This window comes from Sarcophilus harrisii, chromosome 2 (assembly GCF_902635505.1).
Source record: "Sarcophilus harrisii chromosome 2, mSarHar1.11, whole genome shotgun sequence".
Taxonomy (NCBI): Eukaryota; Metazoa; Chordata; class Mammalia; order Dasyuromorphia; family Dasyuridae; genus Sarcophilus; species Sarcophilus harrisii.
Window position 1 is genome coordinate 558,370,791 of NC_045427.1, and position 18,427 is coordinate 558,389,217.

At 36.6% G+C, this 18,427-nt stretch overlaps 1 protein-coding gene across 7 annotated transcripts in view; it reads left to right on the forward strand.

Annotated features, from left to right (window-relative positions):
- The window catches only part of GBF1 (golgi brefeldin A resistant guanine nucleotide exchange factor 1), a 110,039-nt gene that overhangs the window by 55,511 nt on the left and 36,101 nt on the right, over positions 1-18,427 (forward strand). The window contains exon 1 of one of the 7 annotated variants that reach the window (XM_031955751.1): positions 6,238-7,960. The exons of the other annotated variants lie outside the window; for them this stretch is intronic. Coding sequence (XP_031811611.1) covers positions 7,921-7,960 — 40 coding nt within the window. The 5' untranslated portion in view covers positions 6,238-7,920. Of the gene's footprint in view, positions 1-6,237; positions 7,961-18,427 lie in introns of those variants that run through there. 7 annotated transcript variants of the gene reach the window in all.

Genomic DNA, 18,427 nt, shown 5'->3' on the forward strand with positions numbered 1-18,427 from the left:
TTGAGATTGCCTTCCCTCCAACACCCTCCCCATTACCTTCTGTACGTTTTGTATTTCTTTCTTTATGTGAAGCTTTTCTTTCTTGAGAAAACATATGTGGCTAGAGGGTATGAACTATTTCCCCTTTGTCTTTGTATCCCTGGTGCCTAGTACAGTGCCTGGTTATTAACTGGTTGATCTTTTCCCATCTGCTCCCCTATTGCTATGGCAACTCCACACTCGATCTACTGCTCCATGGACTCAAGCTTCTCACTAACATTAGCTTATGTACTTTAGCTAACATGGCACTAGGCTGTCAGCTTAGTTAAATTTTCTAGTTCTTGAAGTTTGGCTTTTTATTCAGTGCCATTAACTTGAAACAGTTGATCATTGCTTTGCTTTTTTAATTGAGGAGCCCTGTCCTTTGACAAAGGTTCTAAGTGGCTGATCTTTCTTACTGACTTTTTTTAGGAATAGTTATTGAGAACACTTAATCTAAGCTTATTTATTATCCAGGACATACCTATATTTTATATCCTCATAAACTGTGATCTTGTCAAGTGGAAGGGGCTGCTTTAAGTCTGATTTAAATTTCTTCACAAAATTTTATCTACAAAAATCATTATTTTCTCAAGAAACTCTAGTTGTGATGTTTTGTTTTGTTTTTTTTCCTGGATATGAAGTCCTTTAGAGGCAAAGCTGTGTCCCCTGTCTGCTAAAAATCTCACCCAAGGCTAGGTTTAACTAGATACTCTACTTGAAAAATTGAGGCTCAGAGGCCATAGGAAATGTTTGTTCCTCTTCTCTCTTTAGTTCTAACCATTAATCCTTCCTAGTGTGTATTCATAGGTAGGTAAATAAACTCTGGAGAGTAACATCTGGATACGTATATTCTGTAGAGATCTAGCACATTCTGTTTGCCATTTGAATAGGAATTAAGTATTGTATTAATTGTAACAATTATAATAATTGTATTGTAATTAAGTATAAGTAATTAATTAAGGTGAAGGAAAGTTTCCTGATTTGAATGTGAGTTATATTGGTGCAGCTTGGTCATCTTTATAATTTTAAAAGAGTGAATCCACTGCTCTTATATTGAATCAAGGAGTCCTGTATTCCTTTGAGCACATACCTTCAACAAGGCAGTTAATACTTTCCTCTTATTGAAATTAAAAAGTGATGAGATTTGTGCCTTTATTTGGAAGAAAACAAAATCAATTGATAGGGGGAGGGACCTGTAAATTCCTCTGTCATATTGATGGTATGTGTTACAGAAAATGAGGACAAACTTTCTCTTCCTGAGGCTCAGCTGCCTCAAATACTTGTGATATTGTGTGTTATTTATGAGTCTGTTTGGGATTCACTTCCCTATCCAATGCTAGGTAAAGATGTACAGGCAGAATGTGGAAGTCCTTATTAATCTTCTTGTTCTAACTTAGGATTTCTCACTCGCTTTGGCTTCTGTTGGAACAGACACTGGCCTTTCCCACTGAACTGCAACAGCCTAGATTAATATTAATCCCTTTAATACTGTAGCTCATGATATAGTCATTAGGTGACTTGGAACTAATCCTGCCCACCTAACTAGTGTGATTTATTAAATACACATGGAGGATTGAGTCTGAATGCAGCCAGACAGAATCAGCAGCAAATAAATACCTCTGTGTATCTGTGTTAATACTGGTCGATTGGGAAACAATTGCAGGCTGAATTGGGGAGAAATAGGGGTGAAAAGAGGCTTATGTTTTTATTTTTTTAAATCCTTCGAGTAAGTGGGATTGAAGTTGCATGAGTATTTGGGTATTCTGGATTCAGAAATATTTGATTCAAAATAAGGAAGATAATCCTTCAGATGCATTTATCCTTTAATAGTTTTCCTTCTCTAAGAATAACTGTTCCACTCCGCCCAAATAACATTTTCTTTTACAACCTAACTTCAGCAGGTTACTTAAAGTTCTTCATCCGAAAACTCCTTCCTCTCAATTAGTCAGACTGAGTAGCTAGGTAATGGATGCCCTTATTTTCCCTTAGTCATGAGGATCTTGTTTTCAGTGAGAAGGGAAATAGCCTGCTGGGGACCTACATGGAATGATAACAGCTTTTCTTTTACCAAGATGTCAGCCCAACTAGCAAACTTACTGTCTTTCATAAATATCACATTTTCTCTCTTATTATTTCCTCAAACCTTCCCTACTTCCTCAGTCTGCTCTTTCAGCAAAAGAAGGATGGCATTAGTATGAAAAACATTTACCTTGTTGGAGAACTTTAATAAACCATCTGATATTTGGGAAACCTTCCATCAATATTTTCCCACAAAACACACTAGAGATCCTCTGCTTCTTTTTCCTAAGAACAACTATCTCAAGATTTATACCACTTCTCTTCACCTTTGGTAAACTGGCAATGTTTTCAGAGATGTTATTTCTTTCTTAATGATCAGTACTCGCCAACAACTACTGAACATGTGGAATTGAGAAAGATATTAATTTTCTTTCTAGAGTTATCCTATTCCTTAGTTAAAATCTTTGCCCATAAAACCATATTTTGTAGCAAAGATTTTTTTAAAAGCAGTTAAGCATAACCAATCAATTCATCCATTATGTCTGATAACATACACTGCATACCTTAGAACCCCACCTTTGCAGTGAAGGGAAGGATTTTTTTCAGAATTTTTCAGAATGGTTAGACCACTTATAGTTCCAACAACAGTATATTCAGACAGTGAGCCTGTCTATATCGAAGCCTTTCCAAAATTGAATGTTTCCATTTTTCATCATCTTTGCCCAATTGTTACATGTAACATGAAACCTCACAATTGCTTTGATATACATTTATCATATTATTTATTATTTGGAGCATTCTTTTTTGTGGTTGTTAATAGTTTGCAGCCCTTTTGAGAACTCTTTCATATCTTTTGATCACTGTTATTGAGGAATGGCATTTGATCTTATACAAGTTGTTTATTGTTTATATATCTTAATACTAAACCCTTTTCAGATTAATTTGATGTAAAGATTCTTTTTCCATTTGACCACTTACCTTTTTTTAAAAAATAGCCCTTTTTTTCCCCAAAAATATATGCAAGGATAGTTTTCAACATGTACCCTTGCAAAACTTTGTGTTCCAAATTTTTCTCCCTCCCTCCCCTGACCCTCTTTTCCTAGACAGCAAATAATCCAATGTAGGTTAAACATATGCAGTTTTTCTAAACATATTTCCACATTTATCATGCTGCACAAGAAAAATCAGATCAAAAGGAAAAAAATGAGGGAAAAAAAAACAAGTAAGCAAACAACAACAATAACAAAGTTAAAAATTACTATGTTGTGATCCCCATAGTCCTCTCTGGACCCCAACTGATGGACATCCACTCATTGTCCAGTTCCTTGCCACTACAAAAAGGGCTGTTGTTAACAAACATATGTAACTTGTCATTTGAATTCCTCTAATTTAGAATCTGACTTTAACCTATCTTTCCAGATTTTGTATGTGTGTTTGTCATGCCTTTTCACTTTCTAATGTTGCCAGTCCTGCTCCTGAAAGCACTTTCCCCTCTGGTATTAAAAAACCTTAGTGAAGCATCCTAGGTATGGAAGCAGCAATCAGTGAGTAACTCTGAGAATTTTCCATATTCTTATTTTCTGTATATATTCTATATATTCTTTCCCCTTCCCTTAATCCCACCCAATAGTCTTCTCTTGAACAATACCTGGAGTTAACTTGTTTATCAGTCAGTCAACATTTATTAAACAACCATGATGTAATAGGCCATGTCCTAACACCAAGGACACAAAGACAAAGTGAAACAGTCTCTATACTCAAGGAGCATACATTTCTGTTGGGGAAACATGTAGACATATAAGTATACACGAAGTATGTGCAAATAGTTTGGAGGGAGGCACTAGTGGCTGAAGCAAAAGTCTCATGTAGGAGGTGGCATTCAACCTGAGCTTTGAAGGAAACTAGAGATTTTAAGCATATGTAGTTGGTTCCAGTCTTATTATCCTAAGTTCTTCCTGTCCTCAGGGACCATTGCCCTATCATTTCTGCTTCATGATGGAAGTCCCAACAGAATGTTTCTTTAAGCATAATTTGCCTAAAGAAGTGACTTAGGCCATCAGACCTGATGGGAAAGGGAAAAAATGCTACCTTTTTCTCTCTCCCTCTCTCTACATTCTTGTTCTCACTGCCTTTTCTGGTCTCTGGCATCAAATGTACAACGAGGAAAGACGTATTGTCTGCATCTCTTCATTCCCCTCTCCCTAGAGTCTAGATGCCTGGGTATGAAGGAAAGTAGCAGGTGGGGGAATACATAAAGGATGTGGGAAGGGGGTGTGGGGAAGCTTTTCACTTAAACTCTGGATGTTGCTCAACAGAATGGGTGTGAAATTTAGTCAGAGCCACAGCATGTGTTACAACTTTTCAAGTCCTCCTCCCCTCCTCAAAGTGTGTTTAACCCTTTCTTTTCATATATCTTCCTTCTTCCATAACTGCCATATAATCTCCCATAATTGCCTGAGCAGTCTAAAATGAGTTGTGAGATGGGTATTGTTATTTACTTGTTCCCACTTGGGGAGTTAAAATCTCTCTGTTTCATTTCTGGTCTGCTGTAGAGACTGCTAATATTTCTGTCCTTATGCTTTTCCAGTTATCACTTGTTTAGACTTTCACTTCTCAAATTTGTTGATTTCTCTGAAACTAATAATACCTATACATCTGGGAGGAGTATAGTATTTAGTGCTAATATGAATAGACTGTTTTGGGGTTATTAACTTCCATGGATATTGATGGGGGAAGAGGGAGGAGTACAAAGGTTGCTTTCCCCCATATACCTTAAGAAACTAGTTGAGCTCATGGGAACACTTAGCCCTATGTTAGGTCAATTATAAATGATCTTCTTAAATTAATGCTTTGGGCTTAATACCTACCATTGTCTGGATTTTCTTTTAGAGAGGTACAACTATATTGTTATATATCAGTGTGTTAAAAAAGGACTTTTCCCTCTTTGAGAATTGTCCCATGGGCAAAAGCCAACTTAAGACAATAAGTAACCTGGCTTGATACTTTTACTGCCCTGGGAATGGAATGGGCTGCTAGCCTTGCCTGCCAGTAGGATGAATTGAAAAATTAAGCTTCCATGGAATGCAGGCAGTGTTGGCTCTCATATACGGGGTCATGAAGCCTCCTCCTTTAGCCCACTCCATTTTGATCCTCTGTGGGCCTAGTTTCTTCAACCTGAAACTTTGGCAAGAAAAGATATCCACATCACTAGGTTCTCTGCTGTCACATCATACTGGCCTCTGTTGCATACTTGAAAAGCTGGAGCAGGTGGTGGAAATCCTACTCCAACCTCCTTTCTTTGTGCCAACACTCTGAGAGGTTTGGCCAGCAGAATTTGGGGTTAGTTTAATAGATGGTGGATTAGGAACATTTTCAAGATAGAGAATCATTGGATTATTGTAATATGTACACGGGGTAACATATGTGTTGCCTTTGGAACAAAGAAATGGATTATTTGTTAGAGTGTAGGTGACTGACTTTTAGTAGCCCTGAATCTTCTTGAACAAGGTGCAGTTAGGTTATATAGACTAGCAGCTTCTCTCCCATTTATCATATTTTAACCCTTAAATTTGTGGGTAATGGCATCCAATTGTTTCCCTTTTCCCTTTGAATGAAGAGTGGCTTAGTGGCTTTTGTCAACTAGGATTTAGCGTCCTATGTAGTTAATTATATGCATATAAACTGACTCCTGCTTCCTTGTGATTCCATTGTCTGGATCTTTTCCAGTTTGGGGAGTCAATCTCTATTTTTTTTAAGAGTTTAAATCAAAAGACTAAATTACAAGTCTTTAATTTTCCAAAGCCAAATGGACAAAAAATCTAAGTCAGTGACTTCTCTGTCAGTAGCTTGATTTGTGATCATTGAGTTAATTGAATATGAAGCCCCAACTTCACTTTCAGAAGAGGACTCCCCAGAAGAATGCTTTGTTGCTCAGAATGCATTATTGAAGTTCCAAATTGCTACTTACTTAATTAGACAATGTTGCAGGAAAATATAATGAAAGAGAGGGAGCTTACTATATGGATGAGGCCAGTCTCTGCATACATTTCTGAAATATGAGAATTCATTAAGAACCTACCATGGACTAGGCACTATGTTAAGATCTGGGGATACAAAGAGAAAAAAATGAAACAGTTCATTCTTTAAAGATTACATTTTTTTCCCATAGGAGATGGCACATACAAATATAATAATACAGAAAATTATACAAATTAAATACCAAGTTATGGGAGAGGCACTAACAGCTGGGGGATTAAGAAAGGCTTCATGTAAAGATAGCACTTAGGCTGAATTTTTAAGGAAACTAGGGATTCTAAGAAAAAAAGATAAGCCAAAAAAAATGCCGTTTAGAGGATAGACAATGCAAAGGCATAGAGATAGAAAATGTGTCAGGGGTGAAAAACAGTAAGAAGGCCAGTTTGGTCAGATCATAGTGTGTTCAAAAGGTGGCAGTATAAAACAAGGCCAGAAAGGTCATTGTGAAGGTCTTTAAATGCCAAATAAAGAAGTTTATATTTGATCATAGAAGTAATAAACAGCCATGGGAACTTACCAAATTAAGGGACTGATATAGTCAGACTTGTTCGGATGGATTAGAGTGAGGAGAAATGTGACGCAGGGAGATGAATTAGTATACCCACTATAACAGGCAATGAGCACTTCAACTAGGGTGGTAGCTTTGTGAGCAGGGAAAAAGAGGTGATTGTGTGAAATAGCATGATTGGATATATGGGATGAAGTCAAGGATGACACAGATTGCAAGTGTGAGATGAGTGTGCCTCCAGAGTGATGGGGAAATTTGGAAGAAATCTGGGTTTGGTTGAGAGATGAGTTCTATTTAGGATATGGGGAATGCCTATGCAACATCACATTCAAAATGACCGGTAGATTTTTGGTAATGCAAGACTAGAACTCAGGAGAGCCACTAAAACTAGATAGATAAAGGAGATATTGCCATTAAAATGATGATGAAAACCTTGGCGATTAATGCAGTTATCAAGTTAAAGAGAAGAAGGTCCAAAACTAAGCCATGGGGTTCACCCACAATGAGGGAACTGTTATATTGATGTTCCAAGAAAGAAGACAGAGAAGGAGCTGTCAGGTAAGAGGAGAATCAAGAGAGACCAATGTTATGAAAACCCAGAGAAAGGAAAATATCCTGAAAGAGAGTGGCCAAGAATGTCATGCTGCAGAGAGTTGAAAAGGATTAGGACTGCCATCACTTTTGGCAATCAAGACATCACTGTTTTTGGAGGGAGAGTTGTGAGAAAGGTAGGGAGATAATGTTAAAGAAAAAACTAATGGACACATTTTAAACTTGAAAGAAGGAAGTTTCGAAAGACACAGACAAGCAAGTCAGTATTGTTAACACTTTTTTTAAAAAAAAAGAATCACAGATTTTATTTAAGTTCAAGTTTAATAGATGAGATAATAAAAAGTTTTTCTTAACTCATTGATTTTTTAGTATATCTGTCCCAGCTCCATCATCCATTGAGCCTTCCCTTATAAAACTTTTGAAAAGTTTAGTAAAGCTGGTGAATGATCCAATCTAATCAATATGTATTAAACACCTGCTGTGTGTCAGATGCTGTGCTAATTGTTTGGGATACTGTTTAAAAAAAAAAAATGACAGCCCCAAGGAGCTTACTGTTGAAAGGGAGACACACAAAATGGGCAAGAAGAGGGCATAGTGAAATTATGCTCAGTGGAGTGAGCTGAGATCAGTTTCTGCTCTTTGTAAAGGAAATTGTTGGGAGAAATTTGATACTCAGCCTTCCAATCAGAGAGAAGAGAAGGTGGTATCAATCAAAGCTTGAGTTAGCAGTAGGGTGGTGAGTTTATATGTGATAAGTTTGAAGTTGAAATCAGGTACGGCAGCAGATGCAAAATGGAGTGAACTATTATTTGATCATCTCTGACAGTAAGTACAGCATTCCATATGTAGTCTCCTGCCTCCTTTTTTTAATTGAATTTAATTTTTTTCAGTTATCAAAAGTCTTTTTTTGCTCCAAATTTCCCTTATTAAAAATAAAGAAAAACAAGCCCTTTGTGGGGATAAATTTAATCTTTTTTTTTTTTTGAAAATACCAAAGCATATTTAAAACAGATACTACATTATTCTAGTAATTGCATTCCAGTCCAGGGTGCATATATATTCTTCATATATATTCCTTTTCTGTTCTTTGAAATGTAGAGAATTTTGGGGGAAAGATCCTTAAGTAGTTTCAGTTGACTAGTGAAAGGTATGGATATCTCAGATAGTAATCCAGTTTCACAGTCTGGATGTTCCCATTAAACACAATCTACATGTGTCATCAAACACCTTCCTTGGAAATTCCAGTTCTGGTTTCATGTAGATTCAGTCAATTAAGTAAGAGTGAGACTGAAACTTACTGGCTTCTCAGATACTAATTTATCCTTTGGGGTTCTGGTCAGGGTATGAACTGGTCAGAGTTTACTTCCTCTGATACTCTTTCTCTTTCCAAGAATTTTCATAGCTGTTGCTCACTATTCCTCTCTGGGTTTTTTTTTTTAATTTGGAGTATGTTTTACTGTCCCTGTGAGTGAAACACACATTATTTGAAAGTTGATTGAGCATAAAGTATTTCATTATTAAGTGGCCATCCATCACAAGGAGGCATGTAGGCTGTGAAAAACATTAACCTTGCACCCTGGACTGGAATGCAGTTACTAAATAATGTAGTGTCTGTGTTAAGTTTTAGGAGAGTGACTATTCAGGGAAACAGGTGCTGATCGGGCTAAGGCTTGAGAAGTTATTCCTAAGTTAAGTCTAGTACCATTAGAATCAGCTGTCTTAAAAATTCTCTGGAGACCAACCCCTGGCACTGTGATTCTGTGTATCTTTCAAAATAAGAATGTACTATTGTATTCTTAGGAGAATTCTTCTTTTTTGTCCTTTGTTTCAGAATACATCTTTTAGGAACACCAGTGTCTAGTGATTATATTGTTTCTGTGCTCTCTCAACTAAAGTTTGGTGCCTTGATTTCCCTAAATAGTTCCATTAAAAAAAAAAATGTGTCAAGTAACTACTATGTGCAAATCACTATTACATTTGCTAGGGATAAAAAGGCAAAAAGAAAAAGAGTCCATGCTTTCTATTAGCTTGCATTCTACTAGTTAGCAATAAAATTGAAGAAATTTATTTATCTTCATATAAAAACACTAATCTTGTAAGTAAATAAGTGGGTAAAAATTTGGCTTGCTCTGAATCTTCAATATACTGAAAAGCTGCTCTTGCCAGCTTTTTTTCCTATTTTGGACTATTTTTACTTCTTAGATAAGGTCGAGTTGACAGGATGCCAGCTAAGGGACCCTACAAATTAGGGAGTGGATATTTGATGGCCACCACATATCAGGCTCATCTTCCGAATACTCTGGCCCTAAGGCCCCAAGAATACTCTGGACTCTCCTGTCATTCCTCGGGGATTTTTTGGCATTGAATTTTCTCTTTGAGGATCTTTTGTAATTTGTGGATCTTTTCAGTGCAGAATTAGAATCTTGTTCTATTTTTTTATCTTTTCATTTCCTTTTCTTGTTTTCTTGGATTCCTGGAAGGATGGGGAAACCAAAAAGGGGAACAGGTAGGGAAGTAATTAATATTAAAACTATAGTTACTCTCTTCTTCAGATGTATAAATGTGGAGATTTTCGTTTGTGTAAGGAATTTTCAATGAGGAAAGCTATTCCACATAGAACAACCATGTAAATCTAAAAAGAATAATTTTGCTTTCAAAGCATAACAGCTGAAGTATTTGCCTGCTTCATTTTGGACCCAACCCTGTTCAGGGCATGCAGAAAATGCTATGATGTAGGGAGGACCACAACTGCTTCAGCTTTGGCAGCAAGTTACAGTCTAATTGCTCTGCCTTTGATATGTGCCAATTTCCTTTAGAAGGAAGAGAACTAGTGCTTAGAGTTGACATGCATCAAACATGGGTTGTCAGTAAGACAGATGGATCAGTCTGTCCTCAGGCCTCCGTGATATTTTTTAAACCAATCCCTAAGGGCTTCATTTAGCCCAGCAGGCCTTGTTAAAGAGGCCTCTTTCCCCCTCCTTGGATTAGGAAGGAACATGGGCAAACCCAAAACTAACTCTAATTTGTAGTAGCACTGAAATCAGTTAACTAACCATGTTCAGTGGAAGGAGAGGAGGCAGGGCCTAGCTGGGACAGTGGCCCCTGGGACAGTTCTACTCTAGGTTATTTATGCTAGATAATTTAATTTGCCATTTAAATTTTGGAAAACTACATGACCCTGGAACTGACTACTGAGGCAAGTCAGAGCCATCTGTATGTTGTTCTGGCTTATCCTTTGTTCTCAAAGATGACCATGACATGGATGATGGCATGACATGCAACTGAATTGGATTTCAGTGAGGGAGGGTTATGAAAAGTCACCAGCTTCAACTTTATCCGTCGGAATTCTCTGGGTCCAGTGGCAAATATTGATCAGGATGACAAGAAATGGTTCTGGATGCACTGGGAGACCTTGATCTTTTTAAGTTAAGATCTTTAACAGGTCTCACTTTGACTGGGGTAATGTCTAATCAGTAATTAAGACTAGGTAAGAAAAGTGTATGCTCCCACCTGAAGATTGGGAGGCTACTGCTAACAGAGTTTGGGCTATTTTTTTTAACCTTATTATGGTAGTAAGGTAGGTGCTATTTAAAAGATGAGGAAACTGAAGCTGAGCAAGGTTAGATTTGCCCAATCACACATCAAGTATCTAAGGAAGGATCTGAATTTAGGTCTTAAAATATCATATCCACTACGCCATCTAGCTGTTGTAAAACTCAGGAACAGTCTAAATGGGAAACTCCTTTCTCCAAACCAAATATATCCTTCAAATCAGCTTTAGCAATCTGTTAGACTTTTGTATATGCTGTTTTTGTTGTCTAGCTTGACCTATGATGTAAAAATAAGGATTTTAGGAGCTTCACCAAAAGGAGTTTGCTCCCTGCCCCATACAGAAATTCAAGGCTAAAAAAAAAAAATTCTTCATTTATTGAATCCAACTGACACCTGAAAAAAAAAAATATTCCCCTCTACAATATACCCAAGTGGGTATTTAGCTTTTTCTTGAAGATTTTCAAAAAAAAGGAGCCTTCTACCTTCTGAGACAGCCCATTTCACTATCAAATACCTAGAATTGTTCAATTTTATTGATTTCAGATCTTTGCCACTTTAACCCATTGCCCCTAGTTGCCCTCTTGGGCCAAAAAGAACAAGTCTAATCGTTCCTTCAAATATATGAAGATAACTATCATGCTCCTCTTTCACCCTACCAATCTTCTGGTCTGGTCCAGTCTTCTTTTCTCCAAATTAAATCTTCCCAATTCTTTCAGCATATTTTTATATTGCCTGATCTCAAAACCCTTCACCATTCTGGTTGTGAACATTATCTAACTTACATATAGCCTCTGAAGTAAAAATTACCTTTACTCATTTCAAAGAAGAGTGTTGATGTCTTTGCTATTACCTTCTATACCTAATCCCTATGTCCATTTTGTTCTTTAAAATTTTTTCTCTTTTTTCCTTCAATATATCTTGTGAGTAACTTAGTAGACATAGTGCTGGCTTTGCATCTGAAGGTCTTGAGTTACTTCCTAGCTGTGTGACCTAGCCAAGTCATCCAGTCTCTCCTGGGCCTCAGTTTCCTCATCTGTAAAATGAGGAGATTGGATTCAATGATATCCAAAATTCCTTTTAGCTCCAAAGCTGTTATTTTCCTAATGTAATGTTTGAGAAATAGTATAACCCTAGCACAGAAGAGTCCTTTTCCTGGAAACTGTCTCTCAATACATACCAAGATTAAATTAGATTTTTTTTTTTGGTTGTTGCTGTATTGACATTGACCTTACTATCCTCTAAAACCTGGAGGATTGTTTTTTGGTGTGTGTGTGTTTGTTTTTTTTTTTCAGATAAACTTATCTAATCATGTTATCCAATCCCCAGCTTGTATTTTTGAAGTTGATTTCTTGAAACTAAATATAAAACTTAACATTTATACCTGTTAAATTTTACTTTATTTGATTCTGCACAGTATTCTTGTTTGTTGAGATCTTTCTGGATCTTTACCCTCATCTATTGGATTAGCTGTCTCCCTTAACTTTCTGTCATCAGCAAATCTGATAGAAATTTAGTCTATACTTTTATCCAAGTCATTGATCAAAACAATGAACAGCTCAGGACCAAGTACAGGTTCCTAGGAGAATACTGGATCCTTTCTGTCAGGTTGACATCAAACCATTAATGATTATTTTTTGAGTCTGGCCATGCAACCACTTCTGAATCTATCTAGTTTTACTTCTCCACATCTCTCTGTCTTTTCTAAAAAACAACATGAATTATCAAGGGCCTTACCAAAATATAAACAAGTTATATATTTTATATTGTCATGATCTACCAGTTTAATAGCCCTATCCAAAAAAAAAAAAAAAAATCTTAGTCTGTCATGATCTGTTCTTGATGAAGCTATGCTAGCTTTCAGTAATCTTCACTACATTTTCTAGATATTCACTAACTATCTTTTTAATTACTTGCAAAATTCTGTGACGTTTAGTTCAGTTCAAACTTCTTGGCAAACATTGCAAACTCTGTTCTCATCTATTTTGAAAATTGGGACAAAATCTGCCTTTTTTCTAGTGTTAAGGTACCTCTCTTATTTTACTGCCAAGTACCCCGAGAACCAGGCAGAAAGACTTCTTTTCTTCTTTTCTCCAAGAAATGCCTGGTTAAGAGTTTTAGTTCAGAGAGTACCTAGATGCCTAAAACCATTGGAAAGTTTTTTCCAGGTGACCTTTGACCATTTGCACACCAACTATTTAGGCAGTTGAATTCTGAGTTGGGCCTTCCTAGACATGACCCTTTGATAATTACTTGTCAGTGAAAGTTTAAAAGAAATTTTGTCATTCTTAATTTCTAGTGTTCTCATGTTTCTGACAAATGAAAAGCATGTCATGTCAGGGTTTAGTATTCCAATTCATGAAAAGCAGGCTCTTTTGTTTCTTGAGGGAGAGAGAAATGCATGTAAAAGTTTTGAAAAGCTAAGTTATAAATAATTACTTTTATTACTGTAAGTGAATGGAAGAATTATCTTTGACTGCTTTTCCCAGATAGACCTAGATGCTGTGGGCTTTATTTGATCTACTGCCAAACCTTGACTCTAATGGACCCAGAGTCCTAGAACCTCTTTAGATCTGCAACCAGTAAAGTAGTTATTGGGGAAAGCATCTGAATGATAACTGAAAACAGTAAAGTTATTTTTAGAGACTCAGGTAAACTTACAAGACTGGTCTTCCCAGAGGTTTCCTTTCAAGTTAACTCTTGCAGTTGTTTCTGTGAAGTAGGCTAATTCCCAAGTGGCAGGTCGACTGAAAAACTTGATTTTATCCAGTTGATCAATTTTCATTTTATAATGAGATGAATTCACTTGCAGACAGATAGTCCTATAGCAAATTAGTGGCACTAGAGTACACTATAGGACTCCTGCCTCATATCCAGTGTATGGCACTTTTTTTCATGGGTATGGTTGTGCTTCAGAAAGCCAGAGCAAATGCCTGAAGAAGCCGCTTTTTTGGGGGGAGAGTTATTAAATCTTTTCCCCCAGCCTGGGAAATGAATCTCTCTGGGAGCAGCCACATATTAGGTCCCTTATTTGGAATTAGTTTCCTTACTTGCCACTCACAAGTCTGAAAAATTTGGATGCTATGAAACAGAGCTGATAGCAGGTGGAACAGATGTCCCCAAGTGATCCCAATTGGAGTGAGCCAGACTGCAGACTTTCCCCAAACTTAGTTCCATTCATCTGTTTGACTTTGTGTTTTTCTCCAACAGATATGAAGTTGTTTTGATTGCCATAGGGTAAAGAATTCCTGGGCATTCTGCATAAATCTGATCAGAGGGGATGATTGTGCTTTAATTTGGCAGTGGACCTCCTCATGAGCAAGAAATAGATAAAAGTGTTCAAAAACCCAGGAAGTGGAGACTTCTGCTTTCAGATAAAATGTGTAAAAAAAAAAAAAAAAAGCTAAAGAGTGAAGAATTCATCCTGTATAAGGCTATTTAATAGTTTCAATATGCTATAGAAAAGTCAGGAAAGCCAGACTTCATAGTACTTTATGATTGCCACATAGTACATGATTAATAGATATTGACTGACTAATTTATTGGTTACTGTATAAGTCGAGGACTTTTAGTCAATTCTCCACCTCTTACTAGCTCTGGGACCTTGGACAAGTCACCCTCTGGACCTCAGTTTCCTTCTCTGTAGGATGTTGGTTGTACCAAAGGTGACTAAACATCAAATAACAGAATTTATAAAAAGGTTTAGACACAGAAAAGCATGTGCAAGTTGTATTATAAACATAAGAGATTTAGAGCTAGAAAAGATAACAGCACTATTTTGTAGAGTAAGATAATCAGTGATAGTAGTTTTGCTCTAATAAACCCGAGTCTGGATTTTTAGAGGGAAGAACCTAAAAAGAAGTTGAAAAGGGATATATATGGTGCCTTTCCTGGGACAGTGAGAGGTTGAGGATAGGTGAAAGGACACTTGGTTCCTTGGTGTGTGAAAGAAATGAGGTAGGCATTAGTAGGGCAAAATAGTGTTGAAATAACATGTCACACGCCTTTTTCCTAGTCTGTATAATCCAATTGAGAACGCCTAACCGCCCTTGATAAGATTCATTCAGGAGTGAAGAGCTTTTACTATTAGGGAAAGTAGCTTATGTGAGCATTTTGGCTCAGGAATGTGCCAGCTGGGTGCTGGTCAAGAGAGAAGGGGCTGCTACAGGGAGAAAGGACATAACTCTCCTGAAAAGGTGGGAACTATTCCTTTAGAGGCAATGGGACTTCTGCCTGACCTAGGACAAGGAAGCCTGCAGGCTGTCCTGCTAATAGAAGGCATCACGTGGTGTGTATGCAGAAAGAAGTCAGGAGAACAGTTAGCTACGGAGAACAAGGAAAGAACATAAATAATCCAAGGATTTCCATTCAGCCATTGTTGTTGTTTAGTTGTTTTAATCAAGTCTGACTTTTTTTTTTTTGCTTTAGGTACTGAAATGGTTTACCATTTCCTTCTCTAGCTCATTTTACTGATGAGGAAACAAGCAAATGGTGGGATTAAGTAATTTGCACACAGCTAGTATCAGATTTGAATTTCTGTCTTCCTGATTCTAGGCCTAGAATTCTAACTATGGCACCACCTACCTGCCCCATTGCACCACCTACTATACTATATTTATTATCCGAGGTTTCTTATATTATTTGTGATTATTAAGGTGACTATCTGCTGAATTTGGAATTTCTTTACCTCATTATCTTTACCTATAATAAGGGGAATAAGATGTATAAGGGGAATAAGGTATAATAAGGGAATAATAAGGTGTTCACCTCTCACTATCCCTAGTAAGAGACAGAGGAAGGGAGAATGCTTAGTGAGTGAGAACAATTCTAAAATACTGCCTTTTACTTAGGGTTGATCTGCATTGTGGATTTCTCCAGTCTCCTCAGCCATTGGCTAACTGAAGGATGAATCTGGGCTGGGCCCTAGAAGCAGATGACCTAGTAGTAAAGAGATCTTATGTTTTTCTATTCTAGCAGTAGTTTAAGTTTCTTCATTGCTCTTTTTTTCCTACCCCAAGAATATTAACCAGTTGCCTACAGAGCAACCTTTCACCTGTTATTTATTGGACTGTTTGTATTTTGAGGTTGACAGTTTTCCAGAAAGATTTGGCATCTTTGTTGAGGTTGTCATATCTTCTCAGTTGTTAAATGCCTCTGTCTGGTCCACTTGAGGGTCATCATTGCACTTTTTGCCTTCTGAACCCAAGTAATCTTCCTCTTCCATACTATTCACATTGAACCTTACAATTCCTAGGCAGGCAAGGCCAAGAATTATGAACTCCTACTAAACTGCTTTTGTAGGGCATCTTTTCTTAAAAAAAAAAAAAAAAGCATAGTAAGATTTTTTTCATAGTTTAAAAGTTTATTTTGGTATTTTCTTCTTAGTTTAAAAAAAAAAAAAAAAAGAAGTAGCAGCAGCAGCTCCATTCTTTGTAACTCATGTTCTGCTCACTTTGGAGAAAGCAGGCCTCAAAAGAGGTCAAGCAGATCCCTAAAGTTAGCCTAGATATTAGAAGAAATTTTCAAGGGGCTTCATGCTTGATAATCTGTTTCTTTGCTGGTTGAATAATAAATGATTCAATAATTAACCTTGCATTTTAAAAAAATATTCACTCTAACTTCATTAATGGGGGTAATTTTTTTTTTTAATTTAATAGCCTTTTATTTACAGGATTTATACATGGGTAACTTTACAGCATTAACAATTGCCAAACCTCTTGTTCCAATTTTTCACCTCTTACCCTACCCCCACCCCCTCCCCTAGATGGCAGGATGACCAGTAGATGTTAAATATATTAAAATATAACTTAGATACACAATAAGTATACATGACCAAAACATTATTTTGCTGTACAAAAAAGAATCAGACTCTGAATTATTGTACAATTAGCTTGTGAAGGAAATCAAAAATGCATGTGTGCATAAATATAGGGATTGGGAATTTAATGTAATGGTTTTTAGTCATCTCCCAGAGTTATTTTTCTGGGCATAACTAGCTCAGTTCATTACTGCTCCATTAGAAATGATTTGGTTGATCTCGTTGCTGAGGATGGCCTGATCCATCAGAACTGGTCATCATCTAGTATTGTTGTTGAAGTATATAATGATCTCCTGGTCCTGCTCATTTCACTCAGCATCAGTTCGTGTAAGTCTCTCCAGGCCTTTCTGAAATCATCCTGTTGGTCATTTCTTACAGAACAGTAATATTCCATAATTTTCATATACCACAATTTATTCAGCCATTCTCCAACTGATGGACATCTAATGGGGGTAATTTTTAAAATCTACCTACCATTGAATTTGGGAGGAAGAAAGTCAAAGATGTGATTTTTCTAGTAGCAATATATGGCTGTGAGAGTTGAACTATAAGAAAAAGTTGTGTCACAAAATCAACACTTTCAAAGAAGATTGTAAAAGCCCTTAAAAAGGTCAAGTTACTTAAATTAATTCAGGTTATTCACTGCAAGGTCAAATACTGAAGCTAAAGTTTAAATATTTTGACTGTGATATTATGACAAGATGGGACTCATTGGAAAAGACCATAAAGCTGAGAAAGATTGAAGGCAAAAAGAAAAAGGGATGGCAGAGGATGATCTAGAGTATCATAGAAACTATGAGTGAATTTGGACAGATTTGGACAGATAGTGGAAGATAAAGGGGCCTGGCATGCCCATGGGGTCTTGAAGAGTTGAACAAGACAAAACAATAGTACCATACTTGCCTTTTTTTTTTTTTTTTTTTTAAGGTGCCAGCCCTCTTGTAGTTTTTATTTAATTTCTTATAAGGAGCCTTATTGCTATCTCTAAACTCACCTAAATCATGCAGTCATAGGTTTTTAGAACTGAAAGAGGAGTTATCTGGGCTAACCCCCTCTTTTGACAGATAATTTATTACTTTCAGGACTTTACTTTGGAGTTGCCTGAGTGTAAATTCAGAGATTCTATATAAATGAATCTGGAAGCACATCAAGTATACTCTCTTAAGCATTCTAGAACCACTTTGAACTCTGTGGTTTTTGTCTAGGTCCCTTGTTGAACACCTTTCTTATTCCTTCTAAGGTCTCTTAATGTTCATTTGACTATAGTTCTTAAGAAAAGTAGACCTACCTGGAGCTGTTCCTTTCACCCTGATAGCCTAATTCTGTACTTTCTCAGTGAGGGAAATATTTTGAGTAGAGATATAGGTGTTAGTATCTCAGGATAGATCAGAGTATGGAGAGATGTCTCTCTAGAAATATGAATTTGAAAACTGACAATGTTCTTTGTTGCTTTTCTAATGATTTTCTTGAGTTTTCATGGGGGGAAAAAACCAACAAAGCAGTATAAGTAACATTTTAACCTAATTTTTCCTAGATTTCCCCCTACTTGACCTTCTCATCTCTATTTAAGATGTTTATAAATAAATTATACATGTTTTAAGATTGTTATATTCTATTTTTTTGTTATTCCTCCAAAAATTCATCTTCTTCCACCAAAAAGAGATTTCTTCAGGGTTTTAAAAGTTAAGTAGTGACTATAAGAAAAAGAAACATTTCATACAGCTGATGAAATCACTGTAGAATCAGTCTTGGAAATACTTTGGGAGCTAGTTAACTTAAAGCATTAATATGAGGAGCAGTAGAACCCAGTTATACAATGGAGGCTGGAGGAAAAGAATGTGATCAGAGAACAGATGGGGATCTTCCTGCATAGCAACAATTATACTAAGAAACTCAGCTTCCTTTGGTCTGTAGCAGTTGTGGAG